The sequence below is a fragment of the Salvia hispanica genome, chromosome 3 (assembly GCF_029641045.1).
Source record: "Salvia hispanica isolate PSC_SH4W2 chromosome 3, Shi_PSC_v1, whole genome shotgun sequence".
NCBI lineage: Eukaryota > Viridiplantae > Streptophyta > Magnoliopsida > Lamiales > Lamiaceae > Salvia > Salvia hispanica.
The window spans coordinates 41056413-41072499 of record NC_142694.1 but is presented as its reverse complement, the minus strand read 5'-3'; the positions used below and the strand labels follow the sequence as shown (position 1 = coordinate 41072499).

Below are 16087 nucleotides of genomic sequence, written 5' to 3'. Positions count from 1 at the left end.
GGTAATATTACCGTTGAACGGTAATATTTTTAATTTTTATTTTTTTTTATATTCTATATATACTCTTCTCCATTCTCCATTTTACACACAAACACACATTTATTCTCTCATCTCTCTTTCTTTCCTCTCCAATCACTTCTATAAAATCATTCCTTTATTTTTTTCTTCTCCCAAATTTAATCAATTATGGATCCATTTGAGCAAATGCGTCGAATAATGGAAGAATCGCTAGAAGCAGATCGACGTAGGGAGGAGGAAGCCGCCGCGCCTCCTATGCAACGCCGGACATACATCCACCGTAACCGGGAGGAAGCCGCCGCAAGGTTGGAACGTGATTACTTCAGTCCGAGCCCGGTGTGGGGAGATATCTACTTCCGTCGCCGTTTCCGTATGTCACGCCCGCTATTTTTGCATATCGCGAACACATTGGCGGCACGGGAAGAGTTCTTCAGAGAAGGGTTCGACGCTGTTGGCCGTCCTAGCCACACGACGCTCCAGAAATGTACTGCGGCGATCCATCAGCTTGCTACTGGACAAACGGCGGATGCGTTCGACGAATACCTGCACGTCGGAGAATCCACTGGGCGACTTTGTTTGTTGAACTTCTGCAAAGGCGTCCGGGCAGCCTTCACCGCCGAATTTCTGAAGAAGCCAACCACCGCAGATTGTCAGTTTCTGCTCCGTCTTCACGAACAAGTGCACGGATTCCCCGGGATGCTCGGGAGTGTCGATTGCATGCATTGGCAATGGAAGAATTGCCCTGTGGCGTTGAAGGGGTCATACACGAGCGGCCACAAAGGCACCCACCCCACCGTTATACTCGAGGCCGTCGCCGACTACCGGCTATGGATTTGGCATGCGTATTTCGGGGTCCCCGGCTCGAACAACGACATCAACGTGCTCAACAACTCCGACCTCTTCGCTGAAGTTCTGAATGGTAAAGCGCCGGCCATCAACTTAGTCGCTAACAATCGCCAGTATAAAATGGGGTACTATCTTGCCGACGACATCTATCCGAAGTGGCCAACCTTCGTGAAGACGTTCAACAGGCCTACGGACGAAAAGCAGTCTCTTTTTGCGCAGAAGCAAGAGTCTGCTCGCAAGGATGTGGAGAGAGCGTTCGGGGTTCTCCAAGCTCGATGGAACATTTTCAAAGCCCCGGCTCGACAGTGGTTTATAGAGAATATGGTCGACATCATGTATACGTGCATAATCTTGCACAACATGATTGTCGCCGACGAAGGACCTGAGGCGGGAAATTGGTTCGACCCTGAAACCCCGGGAAGCTCAACCGCAAGTAGTCCGCCTCGAACGGGAGTGCATCCGTCTTTGCAAGAGCGGTTGTCTATTCGGGCAAGGACACGTGATTCTACCGCCCACGCCCAACTCCAGGAGGATCTAATGGAGCACATTTGGGCAAAATTTGGCAACCATTAGATGATCGTCACTAGAGAACTCCTTCTTCTGCTTCTTTGCCTCCATTTTTTTTATTTGAGTTTAAGTGTGCAATTTGTAATTTCTAGTTTTTTAATTATGTCTTTTTTATTTTTTTATGTATTTTAAATTGTAATTTTATTTTATTTATAATGAAGTGTGTTTTTTATTAATGGAATTTGTTGGAATTAAAAATAAAAAATGAAATTGAATGAATAGTTAAGAGATGGATAAGAGATGGTTAAGAGATGGAGGGTTGCAGGTGCTGTCTCTTAGTTAAGAGATGAGCTGAAAAGTACAGTGGGGCCCATGAATAGTGAAGAGATGAGACGGTTAAGAGACGGATAAGAGATAGCGTTGCGGATGGCCTTAGCCTCCCCGCAACGAGTGGAACCGCAATCGGACATGCCAAAACCACCTCGTGCTGGATTGATGCCCTTAATTCCATCTCATGCCCTCTCCATTACAATTTTTCAAGCATCATCTAATAAAAAATATAGTTCCATATAATTGAAAATTTAAATAAGCTGGAATTATAATTTAATTGTTTCAATAATTGTATTTTAGTCATTGGTTGATTGGTAGAATTCGGCATCCAATCTCGTGACGGATTTATTAATCTTATCGTAATTATCGTGATCTTGTATATGTGATGTAATTCATGTTTTTTGTGAAATTAAGAATTGTCGAATGAATCAATCAAATGGCATCATCAAAATCTATTAATTATATCTATCCATCAGATACCGAAAATTAAATTATCCATATGTTAAGTGGAAAAATTATTTAACTTCTAAAAAACATTATGTTTCTATTTAATCTCAACTCAATATTTTAAATTTGGGTAAATTGTCAGAAAATTATGATGTTTAGTGAAACTCTGGTCCGTCCCACATTTTTAATAAATTAATCAAAATATCATGAAGTTTGAATTTGTTCACAATTTTTTAATGACGAATATATTGATATGCAACGTGAAGTCATATGTTGGTGTCAATGCTGATGAATTAAATGATGCCGTCCATTCACGAATAAAATTGTGTACATTTGATTAAGAAAACGTCAACAATGTTTACATCTGATTTATAAAATTGCGGTAAAAACTAAAATTAGACTGAATTTAGTAAATTTTTTTGACAATTATATTCATCCTATATATTGTACTAGTAGACATATAATTAGTAGTAGTAGAATAGAGAAAAGGTTGTATGCGACATTTTGACGTGTCCATCTCTACAAGTGGGCCTGAAAACTTCGGATTATAGCAAAAAAGTCCGTTTCCCACCAAAATAATGGGTCACCAAAAATTTATTCAATTTCTCATAGACACGAAATGATGGGGACACGAAAGTCTATCATTTACAATAATTGCTAATTTGATTTGAGTTACTAAATTTAAATAAGCAACGTCACATGATATATACCTAGTCTAATTCAATAATTTGATTTGAATTTGATTGACTACTTTCACTTTCGGTGGTAAATCTCCACACTCTTGTTTAAATACTATAAAAAGATATTTTGTCACGGGGAAGTTATCAATATTCTAACAAAATTCCAAACCTCTTGGAAATCTGAATTTTCTCTTTATTTTTGTGCCAACTACTGAAATCAAATGTATATATCTTCTAAGGCTTTGGCATTTAATTAGGCATAAATTTCTTCTTGAGATCAATAATTGAACAAGAATTGTACCTCGTGGACAAAAAGCAATAATTAACATTGAAAAACTATAGAAAAGCCAAATTGAGGAAACAGAATTTTCCAATGAATGGTGAAACTGACAAAGCAAGAGTGAGAAACAGTAACCACCACTACTATTTTGAAATGAAATATACGGAGTATATAACTTAACAAAGCCAAAACTGGAGAAACATTATCTAAATCAAAAAATATCTAATCACACTAGTATTTTGAAAAGAAATAGCCAAATTTTCATGGCCACGGACAAAATTTATATTTTCATAAAATATAACATATGTCTTTACTTGAATATTCATCACATACAAATTACAATCCTTCTTGCTAATCATCCTAAGGAATTTAACTTCATTCAAACTTTTATCGACGTATGTATCACATTCGATAAAGTAATATATATTGGCACTTTTTAAGGGCATGGATCCAATTTACTATTCATGTCAATGTCCTATTAGAGTAATCGAACCAAGATTAGAAAATTCAATGAAACCCTGATCTCTCAAAAACCTAGTTTATTATCATATCCATAAAATTGAGGACATAAACAGCTTGCTTACTATTTTTACTAGTATCAACCCCGTGCGTTACACGGTTTATTAAATTTTCTCATATAAAATTGAAAATTTAAATAAAATAAATTATGATATTTTTTGCACTCATTTTGCAAAAATAATAATAAATAGATAAAGTTAAAAGAGAGTAAAATAAGAGAAAGAATAACGTAGGTAAGACTATTCTCTACATTATTCTTTCTTTTACTTTACTCACTCTCTACTTTAACTATTTATTATTATTTTTGCAAAACGAGTGTGAAAAAGGAAATGGGACAATCTTTCTGGGACGGAGGGAGTAGAAAATAAAATTATACAGTTTTTAATCACTAATACAATATAAACCAATGACATTTAATTACAAAGCAATTTTGATTTTGTTATTAATAACTTTTGGTAATGTTGAAAAATCAAAATAACTTTCCATATTGTCTTGTAGATTTTTTTTAATAATGTTGAACTTTTAATTTAATACTTATATTGGAAGTAATTACATTGTTCATCAATCCATTTAATTACTAATCATATAACATTCAATAATTTCACTATTAGAAAATCAATTAACAATAGCAAATTAGTCAAGTCCATTAATAGATCAAAATGCATCCAAGAAATAAAAATTTCAATAAAAAAAATAGAATCTAAAATCATTTATGCTCATGTAGCTCTGCCCCATCGCCCATCGACCCTCATCTATCTCCAATAGCTCACCGTTTCCAACACTTTCATCTGCGTCGACACCATCTTCTCAGCCCAGTCAGTTTGCTCCCATATGTAGATAAGAACTTCAAACATAGTCAACTACAACCCCCATATTGCACTTTGAGAAATATTTTCATTCGTGAATAATGCGAACACAACTTATCATTTGTACTATAAAATTTATAAAATACTTATCAATTTCAAAACCAAATTTGGCAATGTGAATGCGTCCATGATATCAACCTTTGATTGATAAAGTTATGGTAGACTGCTAATAGAGAAATCTCATTTCCATAGTTTTAACTATCCTCTCTGATAAGAACATAAAAACAAATATGAGTAACATAATAATTACACTTAAAGAATGTGTAAAATGTAGAAATATGAAAAGATACTATTAATAAAAAGCAAGAATCATACTGAAAACAAATTCGTAGAAAATTCAGTGATGTAATAGATTATAGGTAAAGGTAATGAGAAAGTGAGTAATAAGCTAGTGAATGGCACATGTATATAGAAAAAAAATATAGAGAAGTTACAGTGTGTTAAAAATTTACATTAAATTATTATTAATATAATTCCTAATAATGGGACGGTTACAAAGTTACAAATCTTCTAATTCATGTAACCCCAATTCCATGGTTGATCTATATGTAATGCTTATTATTGAAATATTGAGATTAAATTACAATTATTAAAAATTTATAACGGCCAAAAATTTATATACCTTTATGAAGAAGACTTCCAAGCCAAATATTTGTAACGGCCAAAATATAAATAGATGAATTGACTCAAATAATTTTTACAAATGGTGATTAAATTTGTAACAGTTATATTTATAAATTGAATTAATTTTTTGATTGGTCAACCAAAATATCTAAATTTTATTAAACAATCCAAAACTTATAAATATTTGCAATTAAGGGCAAAACTCGTCTTTTATATATGTATAGATGAGGTTTAGAAAGCTTAAATAACTTAAAAGGAAAAATAAAACAAAATTTTATAAAAACAATAAAAATATGATTTCGCACCTAAAACGACCTCCAATGGCCAAATTCCATCAAACATCATTGTTCCTTAGCTTGTTACGCATGTTCTGTGTCAATTTCAAGTCATTCTCAGACCGTAAACTTTTCAGTTCATCCACTATAATTACATCCACTACTAAGGGAAATAAAATATGGTCATAGATATCATATATATATATATATATATATATATGTAGTAAGATAAACCGAGTTATCTACATGAGAGTCTTTAAAATCCATCTTTCCTAAAAACCACATATTTTCCTGCTGCATTTTTTTGTAGGGTTGTTTGATCACTTACATTGTTGAAAGTGACAGCTCACTTATCACAACCTTACTATAAAATGCCTATCTTCAACTCCATTTGGTCCATAACAAAAATCAAGAAACATGGCCACGATAAAAAAGAAAGATTCCACCATCAAAAGGAAGCAAGGTGGCTTGATCACAATGCCCTTCATCTTTGGTGAGTACTTCTCATCTAAATTAGCATTAAATTATAGAAGTATTAAACCTAATTAATAATGATTATAATGTGATTTTGCAGGAAATGAAGTAGGTGAGAAATTGGCTGTGGTAGGATTTAGCACAAACATGATAAGCTACTTAACCGGGCAGCTCCACCTTCCCATGACCAAGGCCGCCAACACGCTTACAAACTTCGGTGGCACCGGAGCCCTCACGCCGCTTCTCGGGGCTTTCATCGCCGACGCATTCGCCGGGAGGTTTTGGACCATTGCAATCGCCTCACTCCTTCTACAATTAGTTGAGTTTCTTATTTAATTCTTGTTTTTTTTGTCCTTAACTTTCACCTATTTTGCTAAAACTTTGATTTAATTTACGTGTTATTTGGTACAGTTTGGCGACGAAACGTTCAGTCAATTTGCCAATAAAGAAAGCTGGCGAGTTGACTTAGCGTCTCGTCCCCGGATTATGCAAATAAAGAAATAAATTGAACTTTTTGGCAAAATGAAAGTTTAATCATTTTAAGTAAAGGCAGGTGGAATATATTTTTCTGAAAAAGCAATGAGAGTTGATGATACGAAACAAATTTAACCAAATTAATTTGCCTAAATATACTAAATAGATAAATGTAACACATTAAAAAAAAAAAAAACTAAAGTCTGTCCATTTAAGTTTAGATTTGTTCGCAATTATTTATATCATTCTCACTGTATATAGGGAATGATAAGTTTGACCGTCTCCGCTATCCTCCCGAGCCTAAGGCCGCCATCATGCAAGCCCGGGCCCGGCGTGCGATGCGAGGAGGCGGACTCCGGCCAGCTCGCCTTCCTCTACGCGTCGCTCCTCCTCTCGGCGCTCGGGTCAGGCGGGTACCGCCCCTGCATCGTGTCGTTCGGGGCGGACCAGTTTGACGAGAGCGACCCGCGGCAGAAGGTGACGACGTGGAAGTTCTTCAACTGGTACTACTTCTGCATGGGCGCCTCCATCCTTGTGGCGAACACCGTCATCGTCTACATCCAGGATAACGTCGGCTGGGGGTGGGGACTCGGCGTCCCCACCTTCTTCATGGCCGTCTCGGTCGTCGCCTTTGTGGCGGGGTACCCAATGTACCGGAAGCTAGACCCTGCAGGCAGCCCCTTCACGAGGCTGCTGCAGGTCTGCGTCGCCGCGTATCGGAAGAGAAAGGTGTCTTTCTCTTCCGATACGAGGGCGTTGTATGAGAATGAGACGCTTGATGCGGCTATTTCGGTTGGGGGCAAACTCGTCCACACCAAAAATATGAAGTGAGTTTTCTTTCTCGCATATGATTGATTTTTTTTTTTTGTAAATCTCACTTTTGGGTGTGAATGGTTTGATTTAGTAAAGAATGAGGTTAATTCGTAACTAATCATAAGTTAAGTAGCTTGTGTAGTATTTTATTACATACTTGAGTTACTAATATTTTTTATTTTGCGAGGGTAATGATGTGAATTTTGACTAGTCAACATAATAGTCTGTGTATTGTTTATATTAGGCGCCACCTAAAGATAAGAGATTTTGTGTGATATGTTTCTTAGCATCACGTTATTAGATAAGGTTCATGTCTCCCTATAGTGCCAAAACTACATTCTTCTCGATATTGTAAATTATGTTTCATTTTTTATTATCGGTCTCCGATTCTGCTTGAATATGTCACTGATTAAGTATCAGAATGTATGTCTGTCGTGTGTGTTAGTTATTTTGCATAACTTTGAGTATATACATTCGAATCATTATATACATGGATTGTATTATTGAATTTGGTATGTCTTGTCATTTTACACGATACATTCCGATAAAATTGACGCAAATTAATGATGTTTCATTTGGTTAGGTTCCTTGATAAGGCGGCGGTTGTGACCGAAAACGACGATCCTAAGGCCCCTGATCCATGGCGGCTTAGTAGCGTCCACCGCGTCGAGGAACTCAAAACCCTAATCCGGATGGCCCCGATATGGGCGGCCGGAATCATCACCATCACTGCGGCCGCCCAGCAGAACACTTTTTCCCTCATGCAAGCCCGGTCGCTGGATCGGCGCCTCAGCCCAAAATTCACGATCCCGCCGGCCTCCATGTCCGTTCTCACCCAGGTGTCGATGCTCACCACCATCGTCTTCTACGACCGCGTCTTCGTCCCAGCCACCCGCCGCCTCACGAGCCTTGACCGCGGCGTGACCTTCCTCGCCCGGATCGGGATCGGCTTCGGCCTCTCTCTCCTCGCCACCCTCGCCGCCGGCTTCGTCGAGGTCCGGCGGAAGGGGGCCGCGGCGGCGCACGGCCTCACCGACGACGGGGCGGCCGCGATCCCGATGTCGGTTTTCTGGCTAGCGCCGCAGTACTGCCTCCACGGTGCGGCGGAGACGTTCACGTCGATCGGGCACCTCGAGTTTTTCTACGACCAGGCGCCCGAGAGCATGCGGAGCACCGCGCCGGCACTGTTCTGGCTCTCGATCTCGGCCGGGAGCTACTTGAGCACGCTGCTGATCACGGTGGTGCACCGTTACAGCGCCGGCCGCGACGGATCGAACTGGCTGCCGGATGATAATCTCAACAAAGGGAGATTGGAGTATGTGTATTGGCTCATTACACTACTCCAGTTCTTCAATATTATTTACTACATCATTTGTGCTAAAATGTATACATACAAGCCATTGCAAGTAAAGGAACTAACAGATCAACAGAGGGAAAGAGAAAATGGAGTTGAGTTAGTAGAAAATGCTTAGTATTAGATGCAATGTAATTTGTAAAAGAGTGAATTACATATTTAGGACTTATACTTATCACGACGCACGTTTGCGGTCCCTATACTTACAAAATATCATTTGCAGTCTCTATACTTGTATTTATGCACATTTTAAGGTTCTTTTCTTTTTTTGACATTTTTTATGACAAAAATACCCCCAAATAAATGATAGGCAAATTTATATATTACTATTTTCTCTCCTTTTTCTTTCTTCTTCATATTTTCTCTTTCTTCTTTTTGTAAATGACTTGTATAATTACAACAAAAAATTGAGATGAGACATATTTGAAGAAGGAAATTAGACAAATCAAAATCAAATGTTCAGCTAAGAATTTTATTTTACATTATTTTGTTAGAATTGCGAAGAGAAATTTCTGATGTGAGAACCCACATAAGTCGCGGGCGCTGCCCACTTGCTAAATACACACAACCAAAATTACCATAATTTCATACATTCCATTTATCGCTTATTATTCCTCACTTTACGATTGATTAGATTCAAATATTCACTTGTTGAAATTCGTCGTTCAAATTTTTAATCTTTTATTTACGGGATCATTAATTATAATACTCCACATTTGAAGCATAATCACAAATACTCGAGTGTGATAAAGAAAAATGACGTGAAAATATAAAATTTATCATCATATGATTAAATTTCTCAAAAAATTTAACAGAATACAAGGAAATAAGATTAACAAACCCATAATTTTAGTTCTAATTTTATTATAGACAAAAGAAAAAGAAAGGAGGATGAAAGAGAGAAAATAGTGTATAAATTTTTTCTTGGGGGGTATTTTTGTCCAAAAAAAGATCAAAAAGTGAAAAGAACCTTAAAACGTGCATAAGTACAAGTATAAGGACCGCAAATGATATTTTGTAAGTATAGGGACCGCAAACGTTCGTCGTGATAAGTATAGGTCCTAAATATGTAATTCACTCTTTGTAAAATTGAATAAAATTAGATTATGAGATTATTTCAGCCTATACAAATATATGTGTCTTGAATTACATAAAAGCAAAACTAATTAGCGGTTAATTTTTTTTAGATTCAACGACTTTTTCTTGGTTAGTTTGCTTGTTTTCCTCTCAAACATTTCTTTACTACTATAAATAAATAATTACCCACTATTTTTCACATTAACCATATTTCTCTTCCACAAACGGTTTTCGTTTTTTTATAACAAAAAACTGTTTGCTTTTTCTTCGAATGGCCCTCAAATTACGTTCCCTTTTTTCTAGATCAGGAGGCTCATTCAAAGAAAAGTACGATTTTCATCCATTTCTTGAATTTCACATGATTTTTTAATACATATAGGCTTATTTTTTCTCCTTTTTTTGGAATTTTTGGAGGAGCGAAAAATTGGTTAAGAGCTCAAGAATGTCGGGGCGTGAGGGGGATGGTGTTGGCACTGTTGTGGGGGGTAAGTTAACGCCTTTGTCGGCGATGGCGGACGCGTTCGAGGACCTCTCGGCGACGTTGAACGCAGTCGGATTCAACGGAGATCTCGATTTGAAGAGCTTCTGTGATGCGTGCTCTCATGTCTCTATTCTCTTTGGCTGCCTTGGCGCGGCCTTTAAATTTGCTGAGTTCGAGTATTGTTCGAAGGTATCTCTCCCACATCCGATTCTATAGCGTTAATCATAGTTTATGGCCCGACTTCGTAAATTAGTTGCGAAAGTAATCCACCTTAGGAATTCGGAAGCCGGAATTGTTTCACGACTAACTCGAAAAGAACATCGGCAAAAGACAATAGGGTTAGTTGTGAAACAACGTTTCATGAATGCAAGTTTTAATGCAAAATTAGTCAGGTGGAACACGAGATAGAAAGAAAATGGTTATAATATTATTGGTCGAGAATGAAACCCACCGCAATAGAGGGAGAAAACTTGTCAACAATAGAAAGGGATTAACAAAAATGGAAAAACGGTATTATAGGTTGTGGACGGAGGGAGTATCATTTTTGCAAATCGATCGAAAGATCAGATCATATACAATAATTAAACCCAAGTTTTATCTCTCTCTCGTGACATTCATCCATGTTTTTCAGGTGAATGGGCTTAAAGGAGCAATAAACACACATTTGACATTATGCAAAATAATAGATGATGACATAAAACAAGACAAAGTTAAGACAAAAGGAAGTCTTACTCGTCAGTTGCGAAGAGTGAGACAAGGCATTGATCTCATTGCAACTCTGTTCCAGAATTTCCTCAAGTCAGAGTATGTTTTGCTCCAAATTCTGTCACATTTCAAACAATTCATTCATGGCTAATCGAGTCACGTATTTCCAACACAGTGACCCGAGTTTGAAAGAAGCCGCAACGTCGGCTTATGCACAAACCTGCGCACCTTACCACACTTGGGCTGTAAGAACTGCTGCTTCAGCAGGGATGTATGCTCTTCCTACAAGGGAGCAGCTGCTCGTCAAAATGAACGAAACTCGTAGGTTTCCTGACTTTGTTCTTTTTCTGCAAAATGTGATTTTACGCTAAAAACGTCAGTTTTTTTGAGCAGAGGAATCAGCAGAGAGGGAGATGAGAAGATTCATCAAAGCCTCGGTTCCGGTCATAGCATACATTGACAAGCTCTACACTGTGAGAAATATCAGCTTGGATTGGTGAGGCTGTGGAGGTTTGTCGCCCGGATCTCCAACGGGCGAATTTCTGCTTATAGATCAGAGATATTATGTGTATAGAACTAACAGTTGAGATGTCCATTTACTAGTGACCAAATGGTATGTGTACATATATGCAATTATATACCATTATAACAACATCAAGTTATGCTAAATTACAGGAACCAAATCATAAAACAATAATAACTCAGACCAATTTCATTAAAAAAAAAAAAGAAATGTGGAAAAATGATGATCATCCTGCTCACATAGACAATTCAAAAATGCATTCCATTATTTCATATTGCAAAACTATAATATCAGAGGAAAAGAATCAAATACTAGACTCTTCGACTGCCTGCTGCATCTTATTCGATGTTAGCCGTCTACATTGTCAAGCTTTCTGGGTTCTGGATGATTTTCATGAATGTTTGAAGGAATGCAGCCAAGTCGGCACCATAGATGACTCGGTGGTCAGCTGTAACATTCACCTGAACAAGAAGTTTTTCGAGTGTCATTATATTGCTAGCAAGCCGAGGAAATTGAATAGTTCCACATTAAACAATGACTCTTAATGTAGAAGCTAGATTTGCAGTAATGAATCTTATTCATAACTACAACAATATGCTAATAAATGCTAAGCATCTAGGCTTTCGATATCCTATGACCTCATAAAAAGCTACTAATCTATCATTCTCTCGAATATAAACTCACCCATCAAAGGGTAAGTTGTACCCCTTAATTACGAGACTCGTGATAACCAAACATGTTTATAAACCAGTTGGTATTATGGAGCTGATTCATGATTCATGAAATATAAATTTAGACAAAGTATAGTGGAGTTACCAGCATCTGGTTTTTAACGGTGAAGAATCCTTCTTTGTCAGCTACAACGGTAGGCTTTGATGCTCCCACGGCCATTATAGCTCCCTAAACAGATAGCTTAGTAAATAATCATACTAACATTTTACGATATTATATATCATGTTATGGTTAAGTCATCACCTGTCCTGGAGGAAGTATAGCATCGAATCTATCGACTCCAAACATGCCCAGATTAGATAATGTGAAAGTCCCTACATATAAATTATGTAATTTAGTTGCAACGCAAAGTGTTCTCGGAAATTGATACAAATCTTACAATATGAGTACCTGAGTTGTATTCTTGGGGCTGAAGTTGCTTCGCTCGTGCCTTTTCAACTAGCTCCTTCCACTTCTTCGACAAGAGATACAAATCCAACTAGAACAACAGCAGACAACCAAGTTATGATCTTGCAACTGTTGAACATTTACAGTTGCCACACAACAAGAAATCAAGCAGTGAATTCACGATTTGCACCTTATCAGCATCTTGAAGCACGGGAGTGATCAACCCATCATCCATTGCTACAGCCACAGCGATGTTTACGCTGCTGTTGTATGTAAAACTTTTCCCATCTTTACACGATGAGTTCACCACCGGATGCTGAACCAGTGCCATTGCTGCAGCCTTTGCTAGCAAGGCTGTCATCGTAACACCCTTCGCCTTCACCTATTATCAATCGAATACTTCACATTACATGTAACTGCTATATACTATCTGCCAAATAACACCAACTCATACCAACCTTTTAAGCAAACAATCGCAATCGATCGATTAAATCACATTACTACGGAAGGCCTAATATTTTCAATTAAATCACATTACTGATCATTAAAACTCTGACAAATTCATCAATTCAACATGAAATTCAAGCATTATCTATTAATTACGTAAAACCTAATTTATTCAATTAAATTGGGGAAATTAAGATCAAATTGAGCAAATGTACCTTCTTATACAGAGCATCAAGCGCATCCGTTGCAACCGGATAACCAACTCTGAAAGTCGGCACCGAGAGGCTCTCGATCATATTCCTCGATACCGCCGCCTGCATTGTGGTAAACGGCACAATTTTCGCCCCTGGAATCTCAGGGTAACTCACCGCAGCTTTCGCCGGAGCTGCAGGCGCCGCCGCCGCCGGAGCTGCCACAATCGCCTTCGGCGCAGGAGCGATTCCAGCAGCTTTCTCCACATCCTCCGGCGTAACCCTACCGTACGGCCCCGTCCCCGCCAATTTACCAACATCCACCTTATGCTGCTTGGCCAATTTCTTCGCAAACGGAGTCGCCACCACCTTCCCCGGCGCCGAATCAGCAGCAGCCGGAGATTCAGCTACCGGAGCAGCAGGAGGCGGCGGAGGAGGCGAGGATGGCGAGTTCGCGGCGGCTTTTGCTTTGGCTTCTTCAATTTCAGCCTCGGTCTCGGCTAGAATGCCGATCGCGGCGCCGACGGGGGCGGACTCGCCCTCAGCGACGACGATTGCGGCGAGTATACCGTCGTAGAAGGTCTCGACGTCCATGTCGGCCTTGTCGGACTCGACGACGACGACGGATTCGCCCTTGGAGAGGAGGTCGCCCTCGGATTTGACCCAGGAGACGATTTTGCCCTCGGTCATGGTGGAGCTGAGGGCGGGCATGAAGATCTCGCGGATCTTGGCGCGGACGATGGCGGGGGAGGGGCGGGGGCGGGGGCGGAGGAGGAGGGCGGAGGGGCGGAGGAAGGGGGTGGAGGAGGAGACGGAGGAGGAGAAGGAGAGGGAGGCCATTTTGCGATTGCGGCGTATGTTAGCGGTGGCGGCGTAGGAAAGGGGAGGGAGAGAGAGTGATGAAGTAGAGAAAAAGGGGCGGAGAAGACGAGGGGGAAATTTGGTTGAGAAGATCGCCTCACTTCACAACTGCCAAGTGCCTACTGTGTCTCAATTTCTTGGTGACAAAATTGGTTTAATTTCTAGAAAAAAAAATGTAAGTCTTGTTTTTTTTTATTTGTTTACAAAAATTGATCACCTTGTTAGATCATTAATATGGCTAAATGGATGGTGGAGGTTTGGATGATAGAGCTCTTGGTATTTCTCAATTGTCTATTTTAGTTGGTTGGATTTTTGGTGGAAGTATGGATTTCTCACTGATGTTTGAAAATGTTTCACTGTAGATGCAAAACTTTGGTGCATTTTATATCGTCTTCATGTGGCAAAGGAAATGAGTTTTAGAAAATTGGATGTGGAGAGTAGCAGTTCGGGTATCAATGATTTTGGGACGTTGATGTCTCTATTAGTTGTCAAGCCACTGTGCAAAAAGGTATATTTTTTATTCAAAATTTTGGTTATGTGATCATCCATTATGTGCATAGGGAAAGAAATTTTGCTTCCGATTATTTGTCGTCACACTTTGCTTATGAGTTTGATTACTCTAGAAAGAGTCCTGCTAGATAGTTATAGCTAATTTCTTTATGAAAGATTAAGTATTTCTTATATTCATTAAGTTTTCTTTTGCGTGTTTCCCGCCATTTATTATCCAAAAATGGTTTATAAAAGTATTTAATGTCCAATGAATTAACATTACTCATGTAAGGGTTATGGGCCGCATTTTTGGGTTGAAGGTCGTAATAACTAATGATACATGGAGACCCTTCTATGAAATTTAATGGGCTTTTATGAGTAATCAAACTTAATTCAAATGCACAATTTAGAAGTCCACACAATCGAAAATTGTTTTCATCGACCAAATAAAATACAACCTATATACTTATTTAAAAATAGCATGACCAGTATATTAAACATACCGATATTAAAGTTTACAACCACTGGAAATATAATTATTTTTCTAATTTTGATGAGGATTGTGATCCAAGTTAATCATATGCAAACACCCATAGTTAAGTTCTATTTCTTCCTAACTGTCCGGAAAGAAGTTTTCCAACCAATGTGAAGCTTGGATGATGCAAATAATGACTAGGACACTAGGTCACTAGAGTCATGAACCGAATGACAATAAACGAAACAAAGAAGAAAACTAATAGAAAAATCTTCATCCATCTTCTCTCGGCAGGCCACATAATAAGCGGAAGACGATGGCGGCGGGGGTGTGGTTGTCGTGCAGGAGCCACGGGTTGATATCATGCATTGCTTAAGACTTTTTGAGTATTGAGGGGACACAAACATAAATCCACGTCAACAAAATCAATACACATATGCAGAGGCGGAGGCACCGTGGGGTCGGGGGGCCCTTACGCCCCTCAACCATTTGAATAAGTACCACGCCTATGTATAATATATGTATGAAAAATTGAGTATATGAAATGCTAGAGAGTTGTTCAGATTTCTGCCTCTTCACCGCGAGGTATTGAGTTTGATTCATTCCTAGAACATTATAGTATTTGGTTCCCTATTTCTTTTAGATTTATTCATTTATATTTTATTTATAAATAATATTAGTAAATTCGATTTTGAAGTTATACAAGTAGTTAATTTGCTGCTTTTTTCAGTAATTTTTTTTTACTTTTTTAGTAGTTCTATAATAGAAAATAACTCATTGATCTAATAAATATGAAAATATTTCATATAATATTAGTAAAAAAATATGTTTCCCACGCATAGCTTTTTATATTGCTCACGTTTGTGCGCCGTTAGCACTGAATAGACTCAACAAATTTAATGGTAGTTTGGGCCCCTACCGTTAACATTCTTATGCAACATTTCCGAATCGCTTTTGGCATAAAAATTTTGTTATAAAGCAATTAAAAAGAAGTGAAATTGTAATTTAAAATTCAATGGTAGAATATATATTACTAAAATATAAAATAAGTATATTCTCCAGAAATATAATCCATTATGTCTTTAAAATAAAAATAAAATAAAAAGTATATTTAGAGCAGCCGGTCCCGAACACGATTCGCTTAGCTGTACCATCTTACCTCTTTTGGCATCCTCCACTTGGCATTCGACACGTGACACCATACCTTGGACA

General features: G+C 38.2%; 3 protein-coding genes across 3 annotated transcripts; 2 read left to right on the top strand and 1 right to left on the bottom strand.

Moving 5' to 3' along the window:
* The first annotated feature begins 5733 nt into the window (after positions 1-5733).
* LOC125215323 (protein NRT1/ PTR FAMILY 3.1-like) lies at positions 5734-8781 on the top strand. Its single transcript, XM_048116710.2, has 4 exons — positions 5734-5885; positions 5967-6184; positions 6602-7167; positions 7737-8781. Exons 1-4 carry the CDS (start codon positions 5810-5812, stop codon positions 8623-8625), a joined length of 1749 nt encoding a protein of 582 aa, XP_047972667.2. The 5' UTR covers positions 5734-5809; the 3' UTR covers positions 8626-8781.
* Positions 8782-9760: 979 nt separating this feature from the next.
* LOC125209889 (ACD11 homolog protein-like) lies at positions 9761-11439 on the top strand. Its single transcript, XM_048109462.2, has 5 exons — positions 9761-9911; positions 9999-10254; positions 10697-10869; positions 10946-11091; positions 11164-11439. The coding sequence occupies exons 1-5, from the start codon at positions 9856-9858 to the stop codon at positions 11268-11270; spliced, it is 738 nt and encodes a 245-aa protein (XP_047965419.2). The 5' UTR covers positions 9761-9855; the 3' UTR covers positions 11271-11439.
* Positions 11440-11456: 17 nt separating this feature from the next.
* On the bottom strand, positions 11457-14036 carry LTA2 (2-oxoacid dehydrogenases acyltransferase family protein). The gene is made up of 6 exons (XM_048109461.2): positions 13075-14036; positions 12603-12794; positions 12416-12503; positions 12269-12339; positions 12110-12193; positions 11457-11754 (listed from the first exon to the last, which is right to left on the bottom strand). Exons 1-6 carry the CDS (start codon positions 13888-13890, stop codon positions 11650-11652), a joined length of 1356 nt encoding a protein of 451 aa, XP_047965418.2. The 5' UTR covers positions 13891-14036; the 3' UTR covers positions 11457-11649.
* Positions 14037-16087: the final 2051 nt, after the last annotated feature.

Coding starts and splice junctions, on each gene's coding strand:
- LOC125215323 (XM_048116710.2), top strand. CDS start 5,810: ATGGCCACGATAAAAAAGAAAGATTCCACCATCAAAAGGAAGCAAGGT. Junction 5,886..5,966: donor CACAATGCCCTTCATCTTTG/GTGAGTACTTCT, acceptor GTGATTTTGCAG/GAAATGAAGTAGGTGAGAAA. Junction 6,185..6,601: donor CCTCACTCCTTCTACAATTA/GTTGAGTTTCTT, acceptor CACTGTATATAG/GGAATGATAAGTTTGACCGT.
- LOC125209889 (XM_048109462.2), top strand. CDS start 9,856: ATGGCCCTCAAATTACGTTCCCTTTTTTCTAGATCAGGAGGCTCATTC. Junction 9,912..9,998: donor GGAGGCTCATTCAAAGAAAA/GTACGATTTTCA, acceptor GAATTTTTGGAG/GAGCGAAAAATTGGTTAAGA. Junction 10,870..10,945: donor CAGAATTTCCTCAAGTCAGA/GTATGTTTTGCT, acceptor TTTCCAACACAG/TGACCCGAGTTTGAAAGAAG.
- LTA2 (XM_048109461.2), bottom strand. CDS start 13,890: ATGGCCTCCCTCTCCTTCTCCTCCTCCGTCTCCTCCTCCACCCCCTTC. Junction 12,504..12,602: donor TGCTTCAAGATGCTGATAAG/GTGCAAATCGTG, acceptor CTGTTGTTCTAG/TTGGATTTGTATCTCTTGTC. Junction 12,194..12,268: donor CTATACTTCCTCCAGGACAG/GTGATGACTTAA, acceptor CTATCTGTTTAG/GGAGCTATAATGGCCGTGGG.